Source organism: Cryptomeria japonica, chromosome 3 (genome assembly GCF_030272615.1).
Source record: "Cryptomeria japonica chromosome 3, Sugi_1.0, whole genome shotgun sequence".
Lineage (NCBI taxonomy): Eukaryota > Viridiplantae > Streptophyta > Pinopsida > Cupressales > Cupressaceae > Cryptomeria > Cryptomeria japonica.
The window spans coordinates 561879647-561901430 of NC_081407.1; the positions used below are offsets into that span (position 1 = coordinate 561879647).

Genomic DNA, 21784 nt, shown 5'->3' on the forward strand with positions numbered 1-21784 from the left:
TTCGAAGCTTCCCCTTTAACATCTTTTTATAAGTTAGTTATTGTGGGATTTTATGAATAAATCATGATGCAATTTCTTTTGGAAAAAATGTGAAGAAATATCCAAATATTGGAAAATTTGCATTATTGCCTTATGTTTTCCCTTTTGTTGGCTCATGCATTTCTTGAAATTTTCTATCCTATGTCACACTTTCATGCCCTATGCTCCTTTTTTTTCTAGAAATCTAAATAACCTTGTTTTCATACTTTTTTTTTAATTTATCCAATGTTCCATAGGGACACATCCCCCAAAAATAAAACGTGCGCCCCCTGTAGGGGGACGCTTTTGAGACTTGGGGACTTGGGGGCAACGTACCCCCACAACACCACCACTTCTGCCACCTTTTTCGGGTATGCTGTTGGATCACTTGCTATATGGCAAATGCCATTACATACTGATTACAACCTTTAACTTAATGAAAACTAGTTAGCACAAAGATGTTATATTGCATATTTTGCCTTGAAGATTCCAATTCACCTCCAATTCCTGAAACCCGTCCCCCGGTTGGGAAACTTTGTGGAACATTGGCATTTATCCAAATGTTCTATGAGTTTTTAGAATGGGGGACATGGGGACAAGTTTTAGGGCCGAAACAAATTTTTCCCAAAAATTTGGGGATAGCATATAATATACATTTGGGTAAACCTAAAACCATATTGATTTTTTAAGTGAAATATATGTCTGTTCTTCACTTTGCTTGCTTGCTAAGAAATAATAATGAGGTTTTAGGAACTTGCGAACATTTATGAAAAGAAAACTTATACAGTTGTTATTTTAAAATAGGAAGGAATCTTTACATAGTTTAATTTAAAAATGATTTTTTTGAAGGGACAAGGTCACTTGGGTGTATTGGGGAGAACAGGGTATCCCCAGACTCTTCTTGTAGAGGGGAGCATACCTGGCCCCACAGACACCCCTGCAATGCAGGTTTGGTTTGGGATGACTAACTCTATAGGGGGCACTAATTGGGATGGCAGGGAGGTGTTTCATCCTTGTCCTGCCATCTCTAGTGAACACTAAGTTTTCCCCATTTTATGCCACATTTTTTTCCAGGATTTGCTCCTGTGAAAGAAGGGATAGGGTTTTGAATTTCATGATTGAAACTCGGAGAAATCAAGGGCAAGGTGTTCCAGCCTTCACAAAAACAAAGAATTTTACAAATTTCATGTTTGCAGATTCTAGGATGGCATTTCAGTAATAGTGCTTTGATACTTACAGAAAAAAAAACAAAACTAGGGCATATGGACATAAGAGGGGCTGCACTTGGAGAATAGAATGATGAATTTGGCAAGGGAGTGTAGTGACAGAAAAATTGTGCGACAATGGTTTGACATAGTGTTGTGACGTTTTCACACATCACCCCATTGCAAATGGGGACCCATTTTTTTTTTTTTGCTTTTTAGGGTTTGTTCTTTAGGTTTTTTAGGGTTTTGTTAGTTAGCCTTTGCATTTTGAGTGTCGCTCGGGGAGATCAATAGGGTAGCAAGTCCTACTTAAGTGATGCCCTAGTCCTGAAATGTGGCTAAGTCTGGAATGTCCTGGAATTTGGCTAAGTCTGAAAGTCCTGATCCTGAATTTGACTAAGTCTGGAAATTGAAAAAACCTCCAAAAACTAGATTTTGCAATATAACTCCTGGAGGTCTGAAACCACTCTCAAACATCCTGAAAGTATATATGGAATATAATTTAAGTATATATGGAAACATAAAAGGAAATGTCACTTATACTTAAATGTTATATTCCATAAAAATTATCTTGATAGAGAGTGCGAAAAGTCAAATTTTGCTCGTGTCCTTCTCCAAGGGTCCAGAGCGAAAAGCGCTCCTGTCCCTCTCCAAGGGACCAAGGCGAATCGCTCGTGTCCCTCACCAAGGGTCCAGAGCGAAAATTCTTAGTTGAGCCATTCCTGACCTTGTTTGGACGAATCGAGACATCAAAGGCATGGTGAAGGACGAAATGAGCATGATAGAGCATCCAGACTTGATCAAAAACAATGAAATGATGAAGTTTTTGCCTAGAGGGTCAAATTCGCTCCTGTCCCTCCCTGAAGGACTAGAGCGATATTCTTCATAGGACAAAATTCAGGCAAAGATCAAGGCAAGTTTGTGTTTGATGGCAAGGAAGAGTGTGAGATGAACTCATTGAATACAAATTGAAGATTTTAAAACGTCTGCAAGGGTCCCAAAAGGCCTAGTTCGCTCCTGTCCCTCAGGAAGGGACCAGAGCGATTTTTGTTATAATTGATTTTCTTGCCAAGTTGCAGACGATATCATGGCATGGATGAATGGGGTAGAGCATGACGAGTCCGTTGAATATAAATTTGGGACCTGACAAAGTGGAATGAAGGCCACAAGAGCAGGATCGCTCCTGTCCCTCTCCAAGGGACCAGGGCGATATAATGGTTATATTGTCGTTCCTCCAAATTCAAGGCACTCCAAGACAAAGAACAAGGTGGCAAGGACATTTCGAAGCGTCCCAATCAAGCGCAAAGCATCAAAGATCGTCAACATTGAAGGATTTACATCAAGACTCCTAGTTCGCTCCTGTCCCTCAGGAAGGGACCAGAGCGAAATTCTCATAAAGGCCTAGATTTTTAAAGTTGATCATGTTTCAAGCGACCAAGGAGAATCAAGGGGACTTCATTTTACTCGTTGATAGCAATTACAAGTTGAAGAAGGCAAAGACAAGCTCAAAACGTTGAAGTTCGCTCCTGTCCCTCAGGAAGGGACCAGAGCGATGTACACCATATTTGCCAATTCATGCATAAATCACGTTAAGTCGAGGTTTTGCAAAGTGGTAAAAGGTCTAAGGTGTCTTTTGAAGACGATATACAAGAGTTTTGAACGTCAAAATGCTATCAATTGAGCTAAGGAACTTATATCGCTCCTGTCCTTTGGACAAGGACCAAAGCGATTTCTATTAAAACACTCATGCTCCTTCAAAATCAAGACAATGCAAGGGTGGGCAAGATCGAGGACGCCATTTGAAAGATAATGAACGAGGAACAAAGGTTGAAAGGTGGCAAATTCTAGCTAGAACACATGGATCGCTCCTGTCCCTCTCCAAGGGACCAGGGCGATATCACATCTTAAAGACATTCCTTCGCACAAGCAAGTCAATCAAACTTGAAGGACCCAGCTAAAATGCCGATTTGAACGTAAGGATCAAGATTTTGGACGTCAAAAATGCAAGGATCAAGACCAAATTGATGGATCGCTCCTGTCCCTCAGTCAGGGACCAGGGCGATGAGGTACGTATTATTTCATTTTCAAAAATTTGGCGCTCAAACACATTTCTTTAAATTTATTTTAAATGCTAAAATCGATGGATTGCAAATTTAATTAAAAATGGCATTTAAAATTTGCGCTTGATATTTATTAATTATTTTTGCCTTTATAAAAATCGAAATTTATTAATTTAAATAATAAAGGCATTTAATAATTAATTATTAATTAATAAAAAATCAAATGGGGCGCTTGATTTAAAATTTGTTTCATTTTACAAGGGTCGGCCTTTTAAGTTTATTTTAAATTTGTCTTATTTACCAAAGTCGGCCTAAGATCAATATGAAGGTAAGCGCCTATAAAGGGAAGGTGGTTTATTCATTTCAAATCATCATTTAACATCCTTCATTAGCATGCGATTTGGAGAAGACAAGGAGGTGCGAAATTGTCATCCAAGAGGAGGGCGCAGACATCATCAAAGGAGTGCGAGCTTAGTCTCAAGTTGGGCGAACTTGCCAAAGACCACGTCAAAGATATCCTCAAGGGTGATGAATTGATAAAGGGATTGTTCATTTAAAGGAGATCACGTTGAAGCCATCTAATTTTGATTTTGCCTAGGCGATTTCCTTGTTTTTGCATTCTAGAGTTAGCTCTCAAGAGAGGTATGGCGATATGGATTTATTGTTTTTGAACGTTGATCGTCATATTTTAAATTTTGAAGTTTTGAATTTTGAATTCATAGCTCAATAGTCGTTTTTAGGAAATGATTAATAAAGGACTTATCATTAAGTTTCCTAAAATTTGCTCTCTAATTTATGTTATGTATTGCAAAATCATGGTACTAATTTTGAAATGTTGTGTAGGCATCAAATGGAGATCTCTTCAAGAAAAATCAAGCCGGATCAAGGACGGTCTTCGCCGGGACGATCAAGCCAAGACAGGGGCGACCTCTTTCAATCCAACGTTCCAAGGCGAGGTACATCATCATCTTGCAAATCAAGGACAAAAGGAGTTAGAACAAGAGTTAATTAAAGCAAGCCTCTCAACGACATCAAATTGAATATCTAGCAAGCTACAAGTGTCAGATGAGGTGGCGTCCTAGTCATCATTTCTCCAGTCAGTGTGGTCCACCTCAGCATGTCCAGATTCAATGTACTTAACTCATGGAAGGTGGCACAAACTCCGATGTACCTACCCCGGCTATCCATTGGTCGGTTTTTCTAGAAGGGACATGTGTCCAAGCAATACAATTATTTCATTGGTCAAGCATTAAATGTTATGTAATGGTTGTAACAAACCCTAATTAGGGTTTTCATTGTAAAATCTTGGCCATTGATCTTGAATTGATCTAAGCCATCAAATTGTATTGTGGGCACTATATAAGCCCAGGCATTTCATTTGTAAAGGCTAATTAGCAATTGTTAGAGATAGTATGTAAATAGTTAGAATAGTTAGAGAATAGTTGGAAGCAATTAGAGTAGAATAGGAGGACAAGGCAAGAAATTGTTGCCATTGATTGTAAACAAACTCCATTTTCATTGAAGTAATGGTGAAGTGTGTCGTTTCTTGCAATTTGCATGGTTTCTTGTTGAGTTTTCAATCTTAGATGGTAGATGATTAGATGAATGGAGGAAATGCGATTGATTAATGGTGGAATTCGTACATCCATACTACTAGCAGTTTGTTGATTGCAGACTTGCCTTGCGTAGTCAACTGGAATCATTCAGCCTAAGCTCAATTTCAATTTGTTGCCTCTTCATTGATATGCATCAACTTGGATGGTATCTATGCTTGCGGTGATGATTTGAACATCATAAAGCTTCCCTTAGAAGATCGCACTAGTCTTGTGTAGATGTTCCATTGATGTCAAAACAAGATCTAGTTAGAGTTTCATCAAAAAGTCAAGTCATTGCTCCTACATTCTTAGTATTAGGATTAGATCCTCTCTTCGCCCTTATCCTTTTTCATTTTTTTAAAATCTAAGTTAGTAAGAGCCTGTGTCCAGCAAAGCAGATCGGAAGTTCAATCATCACATGTAAGTCCCCTTGTGATCCCAGCAAATCACATCATACCACTGGAGCTTGTCCACACGTAGAGACCCTACTAAAAGAACCTTGGAGTCTACCTAACTGATCCTTTACGCGAATCTTCAGCAGTTAGAGACTATTTTTTCAAGAGAGGATAAGATGCCTTTAGGTATTTTATTCTGTGTATGATTGTGTATAAAATACACGTCAACACATAGGCTGCTTGTTCCTAGTTTTAGTGCAGAGTCAAGATTTGTTACTAACTTGTGTAAATCATTGCAACAATGATACCTGTGAGATTCGAGGTAAAGATAGTGAAAACTATGAAATAATGGTGAAACCTAGTTCAAAATTCATTGACAGACTTTATTTTTGTATCCTATAAGGAAGTCTACATAGTGGATCTAGAACAATGTGAGAACATCATGAATGAGAATATGAAAGATTGCCTGAGTCACATTGGTAAACATTGGTACAAGGAAGAAATGGCTCGTGTGACTCTGTAAAGTGATGAGAAGAAATGAGTTTGAGGACTGAGCATCAAGGTCACTGTGCTGAATTGTGTGACAGAGCAATAAGAAGCAAAAAGGGTCAAACCTTTGGTGTTCTATATCATGAGCTTGATGTGCAAGTGTCAAACTGGGCATTTAAATGTCAAACAGTTGCATATGCTAAGTACTTGTTTGGGGAGTTGTCGAATCTAAATTTGAAAAATATGGAATTATGATTCAAAAGGAATTGTGTTGGAAATAATTGGAAGCAAGTATTGAGGACTTCTAGGTAAATTTTGATGAGCTGGAGTTCAAGAGGTGTGACTATTTGCATCTATAGAGTAACTATGGGCATTCTTGAAGACAAACATGAGATTCAATCTCCCTCATATGAAAATAACTTGAGTATTACAAAAACCTAATTTCTATGGGTTGTTTCACCAAAGAAAACACCTCAATTAAAGATAAACTAGAAGTGTGATTGATTGGATGATTCACTATAATAATGAAAAAAATTAAGGTGAAATGGCTTTGAGGTAAGGTTTTGGAGTAGGAGAAGACCATGAAAGAATAGTAAGGCTGCCATTGACACTTAAACAGAGCAAAGCAAAGGTTAAGTAGCCAAGCAACATCTTCACTTTCAACACCCATATTTTGCAAAGTATGGGAGGGGATTGGAGGCTTTGGGAGGTCAAAGAAAAGTTGGATTCATTTTGTAGCGGGGTCATACCTCAAAAGGGTAAGTCCATTAAAATTAAAATAAGAAAGAGTGTGAAGTCCCCATATGTTCATCCTACGGATCCACAAGAGCATCCACTATGATACCTCTTTGCAAGTTAACATTTATCCTTTGTTGTCTCCTCATCTCATTGTCCCAACTTCCTCCCCATAGAATAATACCGCTTCACATAGTCTATTTAACACATCCCTTCTTCTACACCTTCACTTCCTTGGTCTCATCCTGCCTCAGAATGATGCGAGGATAGTTGCAGTAGAGAGGGCAAGCACACAATTTGAGGCTTGAAAGGATCCTGAGAGGGTTGAATAATCAGTTTCGATAACATGAAAGTTGTGGCCTTGATGTTATTTTTTCACTTCAAAATCCCTTTGCTAAGTAGGCTGAGCAATAGAGGAGGCTGAAAAAGAATGAACAAGGGGATCAGGAGTTTGGCCCCTCAAAGTGGCATTTTATTATCAAGTATTTGCAGCACATTTCCTATTATATTCATCTTGCCATTTATTTCATAACAACATAATCATTATAAGCTACATAATCATTATTATAAGCTACATAATGCATTTAGGTAGTCCTACGAGTTATATTTAAGTATCTAAGTCGGCCTAGGTGGTATCCAAGATATAAGTATGGTATATATAGGAGGTATAGGCTAGTTATTGTCATCATGTTGAATTGAGATGTTATTGAAGACTGTTGGAGGCATCCCCCTCGAAGTGGATTAGGAGGTTGCCCCCTCAAAGTGGCATATAATTATCATGTATTCTCAGCATATTTAATATTATATATTCTATTGTGCAAGTTATTTCATAACAAGTGGTATCAAAGCATGATCTTGGCATTGCGAAGTCCATTTTTTAGAGGAATAGGAGCAAAATTGAGCGAATTATTGCAGAATTAGGGTTTCTGCCCTAAATTTTGTGAAGCACATATCTCCCATAACCGAGCGAATTTCTTCCTAATTTTTGATGGGTTTTTGAGGTCATTAAAGAGTTTACATTCTAAATTTAAAAGGAATTGGAGCAGAATTGCATGAGGGGTTTTTAGACGTTTATTGAGGAGGCTTTATTCCAAATGTAAGAGAAATTGGAACATAAATAAGTGAATTATTGCAAAATTAGGTTTTCCAATAATTTCTCTCTCAAGGCTGTCAATCAGCAAATTTCTTGGAGATTTTTTTTGGAAAGTGATATCAAGGCTTTGTAGCAAAACAAGAATAAAAAGAAAAAAAGAACAAGTACAAGAAGTAAAAGAACAAGAAAAAGAAAAAGAAGTAGAAGAACAAGAGAAAGAGCAAGAGTAAGGAGTAGAAGCAAGAGCAAGAACAAGATAAAGAACAACAGCAATAAGAAAAAAAAAGAAGCGTAAGTAAAAAAAAGAGATGAAGATGAAAAAGAAAAAGTTAGCGTTGAGGACAATGCTTTTGTAAAGGGGGCCAATGTTATGGCCCTAACCCTTTAGTGTGTATTGTGTTATGAGTATTTGGCTTGTGGCTTCCTTAACTCTTAAATAAGCTACATAATCATTATTATAATCACAAATATGTATTTAGGTTGTCCTAGGAGTTATATTTAAGTATCTAAGTCAGCCTAGGTGGTATCCAAGGCATAAGTATGGTGTATATGGGAGGCATAGGTTAGTTGTTCTCATCATGTTGAGTATTAACTAGTATTTTTAGCATATTTAATATTATATATTGTGCAAGCTATTTTATAACATAAAAAGGATGATGAACATGAAGCAGCTCTAAATTCTTAGATAGGGAGCCACTAATGTATATTGATCATTTGACCAATGCCTTGTCAAAAATTATTGTTCCTCACATGTCATCATTTGATAGGCTGATTGTAGACAAAGCACAAAAGGCACAATTAGATCAAATCGTGATGTGTATCAAGGTCATGCGAATTTGTGTTAGATGGGGTCACGTCCCAACCCCTCAAACCCTCATCTTTGCCCTTAGAGGTGTTTCAACGATGGGGGGACGTCCCCTAGCTATCCCCCCCAATATGAGAAAATCTAGAAACATCGCGGAATGCATCCCCAAAATTGGGGATGGCATGAAACGTACCAGGAATGCCTAGGCATCGCTTAGGTGGTTGGGGATGTCTCTTGACCATCCTAGGGATGGCTAGGTGTTGTTGGAATAATTTTAGGACAATTATCTAATTATTTATTGATTAGGTCCTTGTATTGCTTTTTCACTTAAGCTAAACTTAGGTGTTTTTTATTATCTAGAGTTTGCTTTTTTGGGGATGGCATGAAACGTACCAGGAATGCCTAGGCATCGCTTAGGTGGTTGGGGATGTCTCTTGACCATCCTAGGGATGGCTAGGTGGTGTTGGAATAATTTTAGGACAATTATCTAATTATTTATTGATTAGGTCCTTGAATTGCTTTTTCACTTAAGCTAAATTTAGGTGTTTTGTATTATCTAGAGTTTGCTTTTTTTAATGTAGTTGAGCTTAATTTAGCTCCTACTTTGCATTGCTTTAGTTCTCCTATTTTTGGCATTAGGGTTTGCACCTAGGGTTTCATTCATCCTTTATAAGGATTCATTCATTCATTGTAATTGTACGTCCAATAGTGTTTTGTGCAATAATACAAAATTCTTTGGTTGTTATAGAGTATAGAATCTTTGCTTGATCTCTTTTGTGTGATAGGTGTTTTCCTTGTAGATGATTCTTGGCTCCTATGGTTGATCATCAACTTCTATAGGTGTCTCTTGTAGAAAAGCAATTTTTTATAAAGTTAGGAAAAAAAATAGTTTATAATATTAAAAGAAAGATTGTTCAATATATCATGACAAAATTATAACAACAATGTAACATGGCATCATTAATAATAGCAGCAATATTTATATCATGACAGCAATTAAATTAATCATGATAGTGATGACAATGATTATAGTACACCAGCAATAAATATATCACGATTCAAATTTATATCATAGCAATTAAATTAATCATGATAGTAGTGACAATGATTATAGTGCACCAGCAATAAATATATCACGATTCAAATTCATAGTTGATGATATAAGTTATATAACGATTAAGATTAACACTAACATCAATAATTTGGATTTTTGATTTCATTGTTAAAAAATGTCACAAACTTCAAATTTTTTGATATGGTATTAATTTTTAAAGGTGCATTTGCGATAGTTTGGTATTGTGTGAGAAGTACAAGCAAACAATCTTTTTGGAATGTGGTTGGCATGTAGGCTTCTACATACATCATCCAACATCATTTTAACATTGTCATATTATATTACTGCCGTTATACTGATGTTCATTAACTTGTAGAAATTTGATCCTCTCTCTCTCTCTCTCTCTCCCATATATATAGCCGTCCTCCCGTCATCCCAAAAAAATGGCCCTTGGACTGTGGTGTGATGTGTTTTCACACCGCCCCATTGCAAATGGGGACTCCCACTTTTCGCTTTTTAGGGTAGTCATTTTGTTAGTTTGCTTAGCTTGGCGATAGTTTCTTTAGCTGTTAACCTTTGCTAGTGAGGAATGGTGTGTAGGTTGAGGTAAGGTTGTCAAGGTCACAAAATTGTGAAAGTTATAAAGTTGTCAAGTTTGTCATGTTGCAAGGTTGTTAAGAAAGTGGTCAAGGTGAGTGAAATTGAAAATTTTCCTTCCAAGGGTTGTTTTTCCACCCTATGGAGAATTGATGAAGCCTAGTATCGAGCGATCAAGTTTGTTTGACAATAAAATTGGAAATTTCCTTCTACCTGTCAGATTTCGACTTCTGGAAATTGTGAGCTAAGTGAGAGAAGTTGGAAATCTTCCTAGTGGAGATTGATTTTCCACCCTAGAAGGAAATCTACAAGGTAAAATTGAATTTGAAAAACCAAATCTTCCTTCTAGGGTGTGATTTTCTTCCCCTTTCTCGTGTTAGTTGATTTTCCACCCTTTGCAAGTAGATTGAAGTATCAAGAAGTGGAGGGAAGTGAAGGAGAAATCTTCCTCCTAGAGGTCGGATTTCCACTCTAGGCGAATTTTGCTAGTAAAATGGAATGGGGAAGGTCAAAAATCATGGAAATCAAAATCTTCCTCGTGTTTTTCCACTCCCTCTTAGAAGTCGAATTTCCACTCTTCAAGCAAAGATGAGCAATACAAGTCAAAAATGGAACAAAGAGGGTGGAAAAACAAGGAAATCAAAACCTTCCTCGTGCATGTCAATTTTCCACTCCTTCCTACATCAAATTTCCACCTTTAATTGAATGATGAATGGAAGAAGGCAAAATTCCAAGGCATGAAAACAACACCTTCCTAGTAGAGTGCGATTTTCCACTCTCACTTTATATTAAGCCTAGCACGAAATTTTGAGAAGGAAATCAAATCTTCCTCCTTTCCTAGTGCACCCCAAATTTTTGCACCTTCCTCCTAGGTTGTGTTTTTCCACTCCTCTTTTGGGCGATTTAAAGATGATTAAGGTTGAATTTGAAAAAGTAAATCTTCCTCATAGGGTGCGAATTTCAACCTGCTCAATGACAATCAAAATTAGAGCGCTACACATTATTACATAATCGCATGAAAGATGAAGATGCCGACTTGATCATCAATCAAGGGAGATGCGAATTTTATTTGCAAAACAAAATATTTTCAAGGCAAAAGTCAGCTGGAAGGGAAGATGAAAGGTCGTGACTTATGATTGCAAGACATATAAAGCAAAGGGAGAAAGCTCTAGTCATCAAAGCAAATTCAAATCTGCCAAATCAAATTTGCACAAGGAAGAGATCTCCTGAGTTCGCATTCAGCCAGCAAGAGGAAGGGAATTCAAAAAAAAAAATCAATCAAATTTTCCTCAAGCATTGAAGGGCAAAGTTAAAATCATATCATTGGAGGAAAGAAGGAGAGGGCTGATTGAAGATCAAAGCCCAAATTGCTTCTTGCAAGGGAGAAGCAAATTAATCTACATTTGGAGGGCAATCAGACTCAGAATTATACATTTCCACACAGAAAAAGTCCATTTCCAGATTTTTGTTGTTGAAAAGTTTTTAAGGGGTCTGATTTGTAAAGTGTTTGTATTATTTTCATTCAACCCCTGGTGTATGATACAGAATGTGTTTGCTTTTCAGGTTGGATGCATAGGTGAAGCATGAAGAAAGGGCAACAAACTTGGAGAGGACCTCACAAGGTTTGCAAGTGGATAGCAAGGAAGGACTTCACAATGTTGAGTGAAGGGTCAAGTGATTCAAGAAGGTTGTGGAAAAGAGCACTCTAACATTTATCAACATTGCAAGCAAGAGAGCATTATAACATCAAGGATCAAGACTTTTAAGGCAAGGAAGGAAGGTTTTCATTTTCCAAATGGATCGAATACAAGAGGATGAAGACACAACAAAGGACTTCACCAAGGCAAAGACTCTCAAAAGTCTACACTACGATATCAAGAGTCAAATCATTCAAGGGAGGAGATCAACGGATACACTTCACCATTTCAACGTTGCAAAGGAAGATATTTTACAATCTTGAATTTCCTTCGGAAATCCAAGAATCATTGCTAGTACAACAACGAAGGAATTCCAATGAAGAGAGTCAGGATAAGAAAATTTAGGATGAAAAGCATCACTAGAAGGACGAAGATTCCTAAGCAAGAGGATGAGCTTGCACATAATAATCAAGCATAGGCAAAAGGAAGATCGAGATCAAGCATAAGCATCACAAAGTCTACATCAAACATCATAAAGGAAAATTTCCAAGTATGGAGATGAAAATGCAAAAGGCAAAAGATAGTTTCAAAAGAGTTAATCGAAGTTAGACTTGATCCTAAGATGATGCAATTTGGGAATATGATCTATCCCAATCAACATCACAATTGGTCAAAAATGCTAAGTAATGTTGAATATCAAGAGATATGCCTCAATCATAAATACGTTGTGATGGTCTACATGAGGAGTGATGAGGTGGAATCCAATCATCATCCTACCAATCAAATTGTGACAAGTCAGCATGTCTAGATACATCGATCCTGACTCATCCTATGAAAAAGACAACTACATATGTGCCATGTGGCACTACATTGAATATTGTATAATGTACCTAACCTCAATTCCCATTGGTTGGAAGTTGGAACTCAAAGACGGACATGTGTCCCAATGAATTGTAATTATTTCGTTGGCTAGAAGAGAGTTTGTTGTAACAAACCCTAATTAGGGTTTTATTGTTAGATCTTGGCTGTTGATTTGAGAATCAATCCAAACCTTCAAAATGTAATGAGATCTCTATATAAGGCTCAAACTTCTTATTTGTAAAGGTTAATAGCTAGAAGTTGATAACTAGGAAGCAAGTAGCAGTAGAGTAGGGAGAGGAAAGAAGAAATTGTTGCGAGGACTTGTGGAAATAAATACTTGATTTCATTGAAGTTGTGGTGGGTCTTTGTGTTGTTTCTACATTTCCATGGTTTTTGTTACTTCTCAAGGTTAATTAAAGTTCATTGATCATGGTGGATGCTTATGAAGATATTGTGATGAATTCCCTGGTTCATACTTTTTATAGTTTGCTGATTGTAAGCTACAGTGTGATTGTAAGCTGAGTGCAAAGTTAGCTGGAGCCTCGTTATTATGCTAAAGTTCGATTGTGGGTACTTGTTCAAGTTGTGTAGCATTGGGTATTTGGGTGGTGTATTCGCACAATGAAAATCTTCCATTTTCTGAGAAGATTGCATCAAGTTTGCATAGTTGTTGTCATCATGGCGAAGCAAACCTTGGTTTGAGGGAGTTTGTCTATCTAAGTAACATTTATCTTCTAGTAGCATAGATTCTCTAAACCCTTTACCCCTTTGTCCTTTTTTTACTTGAGTTTGAATCAGTTTAGGAGAAGAAGCATCACATGATTGATACATCTGATGTTCATGTTCCAGTTGTAGTTCATAAACGTAAGTTCCCGTGGATTACCAACAATCACATCTACACATTGAGTCTATCCACATATAAAGTCAAGGCCTGACTATAGGAACCTTGGAGTCACCTTGTTTGATCACGAAGTTTAGCATTTGAGGAGATTTTGTTCAAGAGAGGATAAGATACTTGCTATTTTATTCTGTGTTGTAAGGTGTCATAAAAACCGCATCAACAGACTGCTGTCCCCAAAGTGCCGTGGAACATAGGTTATAATCATTCAGAGTTTTTGGTGTTCTGCCCAACATTTCCCCTTTCATGTGACACGGTCTTTGAAAATAATTGATTGTATTCTATGGTAAAGATGCATAAACACAGGTGTACAGCTGTCAAATTAAACACTGACTTGAGTGTTGGTTCTTGTAATCGATGAAGGTAGGCCATCTTTGTGTGGTTGATGCCTGTAAGATGTGTCATGCTGATGCTAATTATATGTCCTAATTGTAGACACTTGTTTTGGATTGATACAAGATTGCCTTTTCCTACATTTATCTAATAATTTCATTCAGTTGAATTGAAACGAAAACTAACTTCCTTTCCAACCTGATCTCACCTTCCTTCCATATCACTCCATGTGCTGCCATAATTCCTTAATTATTTGGCTTATATAATGCCCAGCCTTGTGCATCTTTCAATGGCTATGTTGTCACCATCCAAGGTAGACTTTATTTATTGGATACCGGTTTGAGCAGATTAAAATTGTCATCTTTATGGATATTCAAACTGCTTTTACCTACTTTTGTTAAAATGGTCAAATTATACATCTCTTTGACTGAAAATAATTTAGAAATACTGAGCTATATTGTGGGTTATGTATTTTCTGTTGCCTCTGCAAAGGCTTCTGCTGCCACGACTCTATTTCTCTTATTAAAGTTCAAAATGTGGAGTAGTGTTGGATTTGAAGGTCCTTGATAACTGGTAGAAATAATTTTTCCTTGAACACGGGACATTTGAGGAGCTTGTGCTTCTGTTGGTCACTTTTGATTTATAGATTTCAATCCAACTTAACTTGCAAGTTTTGCAGCAAAATAGCATTTTAAGCATGTTAATCATTTTACAAATATTATTCTTAAATTGTTTGAGGTTGCTTCTACATGCAGGGAAGACAGCAATAGAGAGTGAAAAACTTAACTATCAACTAAAGCCTCTAAGTATTACTCCTGTTTCTCTTGTAAGCCCGAGAGGTAAGCAATACACTTTTTCAATCTATTTTTCCTCACTATTTTCATATTTGTATGCCAGGGAACATTTTATGTCATCAAGGTACTTTTAATTTTTCCTGGGATCACTACGCTCGAGTAGTTTGGATTGTCAATAAAGCTTTGCTTTGACGACTCCCTTCCATTAAGTCATCTATGATTGGTACCGCTAAGCATTTGCTAATACTAGGAAGAAACAATGATATTTGAAAAATCAACCATTTGGGCTTTTCAACCTTTAGTTTCTTTCCCAATTGGCTAAGATTTTTCTAATATGTTTAGTTTCTCTGTAGGTGAAGCAGTGCAACACTCAGGTTGTATTTCTTCTGTCATAGTTGAAGACAACAGATCAAGTGCATCTGCTTTCAGAAATATATTTGGAGCTAGAAGCCCTCTATCTGAACCATTGCAACTGGCAGGTCCTATTTTTGATGAGGCTACTTCTCAGAAAAGTTCATTGGTTCGTGAGAGACTACGTGGAAGGTCAATGGTGCTTCCAGAAGATGCTAATGGAGCCGCAGACCTACTTAGTTCCCCCGTTCATATCACAGCTTTGAAATTTGAGAATAGAATTAACCAAGCCTTGCATGGCCTAAGGAGGTCTCAAGAAGCAGAATACAAGCTTGCCCAAGAAAGGCTGTATGCTCAGAAAGATTTTCTTTTATCGCTCTTTAAGCAGCTGGACATGGCAAATAGTAAATTCACAAATTGTTCATCTTCATCGTCCTTAGAAAACTTTGATGACTTGCTTGATGGCGTTTCTGATCAAGTTGCGAGGCTGAGGAAAGAAAATGCAAAATTTGGACAAATGCTCACAATTACAAATGGGTTTGGCCATACTCAAAAGGATATATTAAGGGATTTTTTTGGAGTATCTCTTGAAGATGGACGATTAAATCTCTAGTTGGCCATTTTGTACGTGGGAGTACTCATCTAACATGCTCTCTCGTTCAAAAAAGATTTTTGCTTTGATGCACAGAAAACAAGGCACATTTTCTGCAGCTCTTCGTTTTATGTCACGGGTGTGATTGCTCTGCAGGGTATGGCAGTTGAAACATATATCCCTTGATATGTATGTTAATAACTAAAAAAATTAGATCTTGTTCCTTGCACGTAAGGCCTCAACAACAGAAGAGAAGCAAGGAATCAATTTTTAAGTTTTGTTTTCTTGGTATGATCAGGTCATAGCAACATATAAATTTATTGTTGCTTGTAACAAAATCTGTAACAGTTTCACAAGAACTAATATGTTATCTAGTAGAATTTGCAATTTTGAAGCTCATAGCCATCCCTTATGTACAGACATCTTTTCATCTATTTGGAACTCCTGTTACCCAAAGCAATTTTTTTTAATGATTTACTAGCATATGGAAAAATATAAAATACATTTCCAATTGTTATATCATTTATTTTATGATGCCAAAAGCTACCAGGTGTAAATTTTTCTAAATATTGTTTTGATTCATTCTATGACACGAAACTCTTTATATTTGCCTCTTCCATCTTCGCATAATTTCTTAATAATTTTTGATTCAACTTGTCAACAAGCTTTGATACTTTTTTTTTAGTATGAAGTGCAGATAAATAACTAAGAAATCAGATTTATTAGATGCAAGATGAAACAATTAATGCAAAAACACAACATTGGATTTACGTGGTTCATCAATTTGGCTACGTCCATGGGAAAAGTAGGGGAAATCTCTTTTTCTACTTCTATTTGTTGGTTATATACAACAAATCATATGAATAAGCAATACAATGATTATTAAATCATTCACAAATTCCAAATGGACATCTGATGGAGGAAAATAATGAAAAGTCAAAGAGGCATGTGTTGCTAGATTGCTGGAAGTATGCTGCAAATATGTGCTTGAGAGATATTTGAGAGAGGTGTTGTCATTGATGTCAACATATTTTTTTGTCTGTGACAGTAATGTAGTGAAGTTTAGTGAGTTGGTTTGTTTAGCATGTTGTTGATCAGAGTTTGTAAATTAAAGGGTTTGTAGAGGATTGTGTATAGATGATACAGTGCTATTTTCAGAGGTCTACATGAAGATTTGAGTGAATTATGGATATTTGTGTTGTGGCTGTTTTTTCAATTATTCAATGGTGTCCGCGTGTTAGTATTTTGATTTGCATTGCTCCACATTGTAATAACTTGATTTGGAGATTTGGAGGAATGTTTGGGATGTTGATGTGTGTTTTCAATTCAGATGGTTCGTGGTTTGTAGCTTCACAAGCAATTTTTTCAGGTTTACAGTCATTGCAGTTAGTGTTTTTAAGGTTTGGTATGTTGATGCTGATGATTCTAGTAATTCGTGTTGTTGCAGATGTTGCAGTGGTAATTCATGATGCTTGTGGATGTTTCTGGATCGTGTGCCATTTGTGTTGGTGCTCTGCATTGATTGTTGTGCATGTAATTGATGATTTTATTTGGTGTGTTATTGTTCTTCATGTTTATGGCTGATCAAATGCTTGTAGCGTGTTGCAGATGTTCAATGCATAATTCTTGGAGGTGTATTGCATTCGAGGTGTGTGATATCGGTCCGTGCTATGTCTTGGCCAACATCGCTTGGTCCGCATGTGATATTTGTAGCGCGTGTGGTTATATTTTTGTAATTAGGTGGTGAGTGTTGAGCCGACCGTGTTGATCTTCACAAGGTTGATGTCATGTATAAATACATGTATTATCTTTGTAATTGAGTGTGTGTATTAATGAGAATCAAAATGTATGTGTGCTGAATGTTTACATCTTTCAAAGTTAGAGAAGTGTGAGAAGAAGAGAAAGTTGTTATGTGCTTATTCGAAATTGTAACCAAGCATTAAGGATATGCTATTTTCCAGTTCATGATCTTCCGGATGTGATCCGAATCTGTTTGTAAGATAGTGAGTCTTCCTTGGGTTGTAGGCCTTTTTGTTTTTGAGCAGTGAGCTCTAGACAGTGTGCCTGAATGCATGTGCATTCCCCATTGTAATATTTCTAATACTTCTAACACAGTATCATCTTATTGTGGGTGTGTTCCCATTGTGGTTTTTTTCTTGATCGGGTTTTCCATGTAAAAAATCTTGGTGTTATGTGTGTTCATGTTGTGTTGTTGATTCATGCTTTCATGGTTAATTATTAGATCTCAGATTAAGTTTAATTTGTAGGTTTTTTTGTGACAACTGATTCACCCTCCCCGTGGTCTGTCCGAAATCAAAGCTATTTCATCAGCATGACATTTGGACTTCATTATCCATTAGGGGGACATGGGGTTGCATTTTCGGCACAAATTATTTCTTAGGATATTTTTGGGGATGAGAGGTGACAGTAAAGGAGCCAACTATACAAAAATGTAATTTTTTTTTTAAAATATAGAAAAATTTCAAATATTCACATGATAACATTGATAAGGCATTCATTATATTGACATACACATCATAGAATCCTTAAAACACAAAAATAGAGTTCACACGAGATTCAAACAAATTAATATTTAATTCATTGTCAATGTGCATATGATATAAATATTAAAATTATAAAACAGTAATATTGCATACACCAAAATGTTCGAAGGCTACTAGTTTGCACTACAAATGTGAAAATGATAATGTCACAAATTTCAAACATTGTAAAACATAGTGATGAAAACTACGAGGCTAACTCCAATCAATCCTTCCCATGTCTCTTCATCGATATAGGTGGCAACCTTTGGATCAACATGCCATCGTAAAGTTGGACTCTGTCGATCTCTAAAGTCGAATGATCTTGGAGTCATAAAGTATCGTGCACAATCACCAACTTGCACATTTAGAGGTCAACCTATTCCTCTTGATAGAGTGAATACATCTGCATATGTACCGATTCCTCTTTGCAATAAAGGAACTAACAACCTATGGAAGGAGGCAAATAATGAGCACCCCCAACTCTTGTGCATCTTTGCCATGCCATGTCCACCATTCACTATGATCAATTTGAGGTAATGTAGCTCTATCTATCTATGGCTTTGGTTTGTCAAATGTTGGGCCACAAAAATCAGTAAAGGTAGGCCATTGTGCATGAAGTAAACTTGACCCTTAAGTTGAATACATCTTTTAAAGGACCTTTGTTAACACTTCTTTCATCTTTTTTGTTGTCATAACATGGCAACCTACCCACTTTTGGTGCGTACCCATTTGGGATTGAGAGTAAAAGTTGCATACAAAGTGAGGTGTTCATAGTGTTCCATTGCCACATCACAATTGGGTTTAATGTGTTGCTCTAATATCAAATTACGATCCTTGTTATAAGTTGTTTGCTTCATTTTTCCAAGCATGCTAGCAAATGTCTCATGAATCTCTCCTTGACTATGAGAGCCCATATTAGCATATCTAATGACATCCACAATTGGTGAAATGAAGGAGCAAACATATCTACAAATAAAAAATTATAAGTTAGAAAACTAAATTAGATTTTTTAAAATCAACAATTAAATTATAAATTTATTAATAAAATGAAAATCAACAAGTTATTAAAATAACACTTTTTACCTCATATTGGATGATCAATTAACATCAAGAATTTTTTGTTTCATACTTTTTCCTTCCATAGTGTTTCTACTCTAGTTTGAATTAACAATAATCAATTGTAGAGTCTCTTGTACCTCAAACATCCTCTCTAACAAAAAAAAATAATTGACATACCTTGTCTCCATAGGTTTGAGGACTTCCTTCTTTGAAATGCCCCAAAGAGAGTGAGGTGTAATGATTGTAAATAAACATACGAAAATCTCTAGCTTCTATGATTGCCTGTTGCATCCAATCTATTCTCCCAATGTCTTTCAATGTGTTGTTCAATGCGCGAACACAAGAAAGGGTCCAAAAGATATGCTTGTAAGCACACTGTTAGCACATATTTTTGCAATATATTTTGTGCTATTTATTAATGTTTTATATGTATATTTTCATCATAAGAGCATTTACTGCTGAATTGCATGTGTAGGAGATATGTTGTTGTGTCAGAGAAATCCAATTGTAGCCTGAATCTGTATGAACAAGTATCACTTGGGCATATTAAGGGATGGCATTAAGTATGGTGACATTTTGATAACCTTCATCATGATAGTCTTTGCATTGCAAGAGCACACTTTAGGGTTCACCACAAAAGCAGGGTTATGAGTGCATTCAGAGATGTTTTCAGTGCCTTAGAAGTCCATTAGCATGGTTGTGGAAAGTTAAATTTGTCAAAGAAAGCCTTCTCATAAAATATAAAATCATGTTTATTGGCGTAAGTCACCCCGATAAGATTGCCTAAGGAGAAAAGGGTGCATGTCGATCGACAAAACTCACACCAATAAGTCCGATGGCGTTTTCTCAGGGTGCGATTGGCAGGAAGAAGTTTAGCAAGTTAGTGATCCATCGGGAAGGGCTACACTGATATAATAACAAGAAGGGAGAGTCATCGACATAGCATTCACTATCGCAAGCATGAAGAAAAAGTTACCCTGATACCTGATGAGGTTATCGACATAACTTATGCCAATGTCGGATGGAGTGGAACACTTCTTGGCAATGTCATCGGGTCATCAGAAAGTGTCATCTTACGCTACCCCGATACCCGATGGACTAGGTGGCGAAGGCAGTGTTATCGACCGAACCTACTCCGATGAGGCGATACGAAAAGGAGGAGAATACTGAGTCATTGGGATAACTTAAGCCATCGGGGAGAGGCGTTTCAGTTATGCCGATACCCGATGATGAAGACAAGCCGAGCACAGAGAAGGAGACTTTATCGGGATAAGTTACATCGATCGAAGTTGAAGTCATCGAGATATCATCGGCTCATTGGGAGGAGACATTTTTCGTTACACCGATACCCGATGAGAAAGCGAGATGCGGACTACGAAGGAGGACTCATCGGAATAACTTCTAACCATTGGAGGAACATATTTGGAGCTATGCCGATATCTGGTGGGCAGAATGCCACAGAGGAATAGAAGGAGGGTACATCGGAATGGCCTACGTCGATGTGACATAAAGCTGAAAGTAAAACCTAGCCAGAAGGCAGAGCCATCAAGGAAGCTATAACCATCAGAATGAGGGAAAATGAGCTACGTCGATGCCCGATGGAGTGATTGGGGAGACCTATGCCGATCAAAAAGATGGGTGGCGCCAAGTGATTGAATCATCGGGAGGAGTTGTGCCAACTAGCCATTGCAAAATCTGATTTTAACGAATCCACCCGCCATTATTAAATGCAGGCAACAAATAGGTCCGTGTTTGCACGAGGCAAATCATAGCACGATTTTAATTCACTAAATGCTCCTGATGTATTAAATCTATATATGAAAGTTTGTATAAGGAATTTGCATAATAGATTGGAGCGAACAGAGAGATTGAAGCGAAACTAAACTGTAGAAAATTGAATTTCAGAAAGCTTGAAGGATTCAAATATAGAGGATTCTAGTTCTAAAGGCAAGAGGAAGGTCACTGAAGTTTTTGATAGTGCCTCAAAGAAGTCTAAAGGTGGAGAAAATGCGCAGAAGCGAAAGTTAAATCAGGACATGATTGACCAGATGAGTTCACTAGGAGCCAAGTCCCAAAGGTCTAAGGTCAATTTACCTATCCGTGACCAGCTAGAGGACGATTTTAAGGAAATTGGTCGTCTGGACTAGGGTTAGAGGCCATGAATTGTTCTTATATCGTTGCTCACGAAGGAGCAAGCCGATCCCAGTCTCAAACCCATGGACGACTGGATTGGGTAAGCTAGTGGTCCCTAATGTCTTTGCAAATATTCAATTGTTGAAAACCCTAGCTAGAGCTTATAATTCCACGAAAAGATGTATCCAATTACCAAATGGCGATGCATTCATCCGTCTTTCAGTAGCTACCATTTAGGAGGTTTTTGGTGTTGGTTTCGAATCCGATGTGCCTCTGCCTTTTGAGAAGATGGAAGAAGAATATACAAAGATGGATGCTATATAAAACAGGTCGAACTTGGCCATCCATAAGGCTGAGAAAGGGAAGTTGACAGATGAGGACAGGCCCCCGTTCGACATCAACATTTTCAGACAGTATTTGCAGTATATGTACATGGCAAGCGGTCAAGTGGGAGGAGTTGAGGTTCTAGATGTGGCTTGAATAAGACCTTCCGTACTTGCTGTAGATACACAAATGCATGAGCCAAGACAATTTGAT

At 37.2% G+C, this 21784-nt stretch overlaps 1 protein-coding gene across 3 annotated transcripts in view; it reads left to right on the forward strand.

The window, feature by feature from the left end:
* The window catches only part of LOC131029913 (uncharacterized), a 66223-nt gene extending 50293 nt beyond the window's left edge, over positions 1-15930 (forward strand). For all 3 annotated transcript variants that reach the window (XM_057960590.2, XM_059218445.1, XM_057960589.2), the window contains 2 exons: positions 14531-14614; positions 14923-15930. In XM_057960590.2, the coding sequence (XP_057816573.1) occupies positions 14531-14614; positions 14923-15533 (695 nt within the window). In that variant the 3' untranslated portion in view covers positions 15534-15930. The remainder of the gene's footprint in view (positions 1-14530; positions 14615-14922) is intronic.
* The last annotated feature ends 5854 nt before the right edge of the window (positions 15931-21784 follow it).